Source organism: Arachis hypogaea, chromosome 11, assembly GCF_003086295.3.
Source record: "Arachis hypogaea cultivar Tifrunner chromosome 11, arahy.Tifrunner.gnm2.J5K5, whole genome shotgun sequence".
Taxonomy (NCBI): domain Eukaryota; kingdom Viridiplantae; phylum Streptophyta; class Magnoliopsida; order Fabales; family Fabaceae; genus Arachis; species Arachis hypogaea.
The window spans coordinates 116,546,956-116,552,431 of record NC_092046.1 but is presented as its reverse complement, the minus strand read 5'-3'; the positions used below and the strand labels follow the sequence as shown (position 1 = coordinate 116,552,431).

The following is a 5,476-nucleotide window of genomic DNA, read 5'->3' as shown; positions in this document are numbered from 1 at the left end:
CAAAAAAAAAAAAAAGAAACAAACCGCTGAGGCCAGAAAACAACAAAATTGAAACAAACCGAAAATTGTCGCAGAGCACTGGTCATTGGAAAATACCATGAACATTATTTATTTTTTTGGGTACAAATGTACAATCACCATCTCTTAGTGAAAACTACACTTCCTAAGAACCTGTTAGAAAGGAATTTCTCTATGTCCTGATACATTACCCTTTCTTTTATTCAACAGTTGTGGATCTGTCGATTATGATCAGGTATATAACTAGATATCTCTTCAAAAGTCACAGAAGCTAAGCAGACAAACTTTTCTTAAAAGATGGATGACCTAAAGAAAAGGATATATTCCTTCCATTCCTTTTATATCTTCCGTTGTGAGAATTTGTATTGCGATCCATTGATCCAGTACGTATCAAATTTTCAAGGTGAAAGAAAGGATTGAAAAGCAGAGGTTTTTTTTCCCCATGGCATTTGCAGAAATCAGGAAGGCAAATACAGCAAACTAATATATACCAAAATTTTTGGCGACCTGAAACCAGCCTAATTAGGAACATTACACTAATGCAACAAATATGTGCCCCAATCTTCAATCCCAATCAATCAAAACAAGGGCATGTGAAACAAATGAATGTAATTTCTATATTTCTCAAAACTAAACTGCACTAGTTAGAAGCTCTGTTCTTGTACTATCGGTTCTAGAATCAACATCATTAGCTTTACCACTTTGCACATCAGATTTGTAAGTTATAATTCCATCAGTCGAATTACTTATGGATATTAATTTACTCATTTTTTTTCTATTAGAAGATGATTCATTGCCCGATAGAATTCGCCTCAGTTGTGATTGCGGACAGATAATGCGACCTTTGTTCCATCCCGCGAAAGTAAAAGAGGATGACACATTATCCTGCAGGAATGAAAAAGCGGCCTTTGCAATGGGGAAATCCTGGCTATCTGTACTCTTCTCCATTTGTCCACGACTGATTAAATGTGAAAGAACTATCAAAGTTAGGAATGAATCTACTCACAATAAAGGCCAATCATATGCAAAACTATTATGTACCATTGTTCCTTCAAACATCAATGACTTACCCCAGGTTTGTGGCACAGAAAATAAATAAAACTGAATTAACAGATCTTGGAGGCAAAAAAGCTACTTACACCACAACTACTGCTGCAAGCTCAGGAAGATCCTCATCAGCTCTGAACATCTCTTGCATATTGTTCAGCCAAAGGGACAATGCTGTTAATGCTCCACCTTCCCACATCCTGCACGGTAAGCAAAGTTTTTAGTTTCACATCTCTCCTTAAAGGGAGAAACACAGACTAGAACCTTCAATGCTGAGAAAAGAAATTATCAACTTCTTATTTAATCAATTAAATAAGAAGAGATTTTTCAAATTGAAGAGCCAATTGCCAGAATTTAAAGTTGAAGGTTTCTAATTGTCAGTGCCTAAATATTAAGGATGCTAAGGTTTCTATTTTTCAGTGCCTGAACATTAAGAATGCTATACTTCTTTATGTTTTCCTCTATAACGAATAATACAAGTTCAGAAAGAATTGTTAGCCACAATACCTGTGTACATCCACAGACCACACAAGTTTATTTGTACGGAAGAGCTCAGGGAAAAGCCCTCTCTTTGATGCCTCATTGAGCACTCTTGCAGCCCTCTCTCTCTGGAACAACCACCAAAGAGCTTCTAACAGTGTGTTATAGAACCTCATTCCAAATTCACATCCTTCTGAATTCAGTTTATCAAAGACATACTCTACAATCTGCCAATTAGAGTCATCATCAAAATCTCCCTTGATCATTTGTCCTATCACTTGATGAATATCCGACACCCTTGTTGTGATCATCTCATCAAGTAGATTATAGGCATCATTGAACCTGAAACCATGAAGAGTCGTAAACTTACAAGAGAAAAGATAAATAAAGCATCAGAGGTAGAATGCAATTGATAGGTTATTAAGGTTAACAGAACATGCACATTGAGTTCGATCTTTGCATTGCAACAAAGACCAGATTGCAAAATAGACAAGAGAACAACAACAATTAAGTCTTCCCACTAGATGGGCTTGGCTACATCGATCAAACAACACTGTCGTTCCTATCATAAACCATGTATCTATGCAAGCCATTTATCTGCTATATGCAGCATCTTTAAATACGTTACATCTTGAGCCTTTTGTTGAAGGATATGCAGTAACATTGGGATTTGCTCAGTTTCTGGCATTTAGAGTGTTGAATTAAAAATCAAAACAACAAAAAGAAAAAGCAGGGATGCTGAATAACAACATAGAACTGCTCCGCAAAAACATTCAGGGTTTTCCAAACACGACAAAGAAAAAGGAAAAAGAAAAGAAAAGAAATGTCTAGGGGCAATATACATAGGGATATGGAAAGGGAAGAGATATTAATAAGAAGAATGCAAATCATAACACAAGTCTAAAAAAGATTGTTAGAAAGATAAATTCATACAATGTTGGTCATAAGGGCTTGTGCAATATTCTCTTGTTCAAAAGAAATGAGAAACAGTATTCATACTTCAATGCAGATATTGTATCAAAAGATCATTACACTGAAACTTGCTTTCATTTTAATCCAATCATGCAAACAACTGCAAAGTAAGTATAAGCTTTTAGATGCCATCTCTTCTGTATCTTTTTGTCAATAATTCTGAGTTGTCATCACTCTGCTGATGTTTTATCCAATATCTAGTTCAGCAATTTTCACAATCCTATTTGTAAGCACCCAGGTATTATAGCTTCAAAGTTAATTAGAAAGTAGAGCTGCAATATTTTTAAAGACATAAAATCACTGCAACAAACATAGAAGATTGCTGACCTATCATTCTTTGCATAAAGAGCAAGCATCATGCAATAACACATGACACTGGGCAGTATCCCTGAAGCTTTAATTTCTTGGAACTGTTCTTCACCCTCGTCAACAAGTCCTGCTGAGCAATATACACTTAATACTGCTTCGAGTGTCAGCTCATTAGGATCGCAGTTAGCCTTCTCCATCTCCACATACGCTTTTATCGCCTCTTCATGCTGACCTCCTTGCCTGAAAGCTTCAATTAAACCATTAAACGAATGCACATCCCTCTGCAAACCTGAATCACCCATCTTCAATAAAACTTTTCCAGCCTCCTTGTACAATCCTCCCTTTGCAAATGCACGAATGAGCGAATTGTATGTCTCGACAGTTGGATTGCTTCCCACTTCATTCATAGTGTTAAACGCAACTATTGCCTCTTCATACAGTCCAGCCTGGCCATAGGCTTCAATCACCCCAGTATAAGCCTTGGAACTCGGAACCATTCCCTGAGCATCCATATGAAGTAAAATATTCTTGGCATCCTCATAGAGCCCTCCCTTCCCACAAGCAAATATCAAACCCTCATACGTCTCCGTGTTAGGCTGTACATTCTCCTCCACCATATCATGGAACAAAGTAACCACCTCCTTAAAGTATCCACCTTCTCCAAACACCTGTATAAGAATGTTATAGGTACCAGCATCAGGCTCTGTGTTGCTAACTTTCATCTCAAGGAAAAGGTCCCTAACATCATCATACTTCCCCTGCTTCCCATACAAATTCAACAGAATACTATAAGTGGTCGCGTTTGGCACGCACCCTGCCGTCTGCATCTGCCGGAACACCCCTAGTGCCTCCTTAATCGACCCCTTCTCAGCATACGCATCCAAAAGCACATTATAAGACGTCACATCAGGCAAATTACCACCTTCCTCCATCTCCCTAAGAAGCTCCGAAACCTTCTCAAGTTTATTCAATCTCCCAAAAGTATCAACAAGGTAACTATAAGTAGTGATATCAGGAACAACCCCACCTTCATTCATAGTCCTGAACACCATCTCAGCCTCATCGCCCAAACCCCTACGAGAACAAGCATGAAGCATAGTATTATACGTAACTACATCAGGCTGAACCCCTTCATGCCTCATCTCAGCAAATAACCCTAACAAACCCTCCCAATCCAACCCACCCCTCGCGCAAGCATTGATTACAGTGTTGTAAGTCAAGATACTTGGTGAAACCCTCTCTCTCTTCATCAAATCGAGCAATTCGAGGGAGGTCTGGTACTGTCCGTGGCGGCCATAGGCGTTGATTATGGCGGTGTAGGCAAAGACAGAGCGAGGAACGCCTTGTTCAGGCATTTCATCGAACACCTCGCGGCACTTGTCTAGGAGTCCTTCTCTGCCGAGCAAGGTGATGACGATTGTGTAGATGTGCTCGTTTGGCTTGCACCATATCTGGCGCTGCATGTGCTTGAAGAGTCGCAGGGTTCGTTGCCAATCGCCACGCGCGGCGAACTCCTTGAACACGAGAGCGAAGTCGTTGAGGGAGAGCTTGCTCTTGAAGGCGTCGAGGCACCGCGCGATGCTGCCACGTGGCGGAAGGCTGCTGAGCTTATTTATTAGGGTTTCGACGTCGTAGCTGTACTTGCCTTTCTCCACCGTCACCGACGGGTTCCCGAGGACGACCTCGCGGGAGCGAGCAACGGTAGTGAACTGGATGCGCCGACCGTTGTGACGACGGCGGAGGTAGAGGTGGCGGAATTGGTGGTGGTGGTGGAGCTGGAGGTGGAGATGGTTGGTGTTAGGATTTAGGATGAGGGTGGCGGAGAAGGGTGAGATGTTGGGGACGGTTATGGAGGGTAGTATGGTCATTTTATCTGTGAAGCGAGCTCGGTGTTCAGAGATTGAGAAGGTACCGCAGTAGCATGTTGTTGTGGATACTGATACGGTGCGTTTTGGCTGGAGGAGGAAGACGAAGATGGAGGAAGCCAAGCTCTCTTAGCTCTGTGAATGAGTTGAGAGAAGGCCACGTGGTGTTTTCCATTGTAGATAAACCGATAAAAATGAGAAAAAGGTCATCGGGTTATTTGACCCGACCCATGATAAGATACATTTCTGACAATGTGCTGGCGATAAACGCCAAAATGGATACCTACCACTACCAGCGAAGGGTAAATACTGAAAGACGTGAAACTGAAACTGGACCCGTTTTGTTCCGGGTTCGGTCCCCCGGAGCAGTTCGCGGTAACGGATTTTTAAACTAAAGGTTCTAGCGGGAGAAAGAGCTAAGAAGCAACCGCGTCCGTTTTTCGTTATAGATTATACAGTTTACAGTTCTAGTACCTGATTAGTGATTACAATTCTTCCGTTATTTTTAAATCCAATTATAAGGTCATTGATTTTAACTTTTTAAGTGATAATATATTTACAATCGGATAGTCACCAACAAAAAAAAAAAATATTTACAATCGGATATACTCTATTATTTTTAAGAAATACACCTTTAAATAATTATGTGTGAGATATCAGATATATATTACACTTTTTAACAATAAATGTGTGTGAAAGTTTTTGGTTACATCAGAAATTCAGAATAAATCTATTTATATATATCAACTATAGTGAATTTTAGGCATATGGATGTATAGCAAATG

The 5,476-nt window shown here is 40.1% G+C and overlaps 1 protein-coding gene across 1 annotated transcript; it reads right to left on the bottom strand.

The window, feature by feature from the left end:
* Nucleotides 1–434: 434 nt before the first annotated feature.
* Nucleotides 435–5,178, bottom strand: LOC112722416 (pentatricopeptide repeat-containing protein At1g74850, chloroplastic). Its single transcript, XM_025773428.3, has 4 exons — nt 2,845–5,178; nt 1,573–1,887; nt 1,158–1,265; nt 435–976 (listed from the first exon to the last, which is right to left on the bottom strand). Exons 1-4 carry the CDS (start codon nt 4,692–4,694, stop codon nt 649–651), a joined length of 2,601 nt encoding a protein of 866 aa, XP_025629213.1. The 5' UTR covers nt 4,695–5,178; the 3' UTR covers nt 435–648.
* Nucleotides 5,179–5,476: the final 298 nt, after the last annotated feature.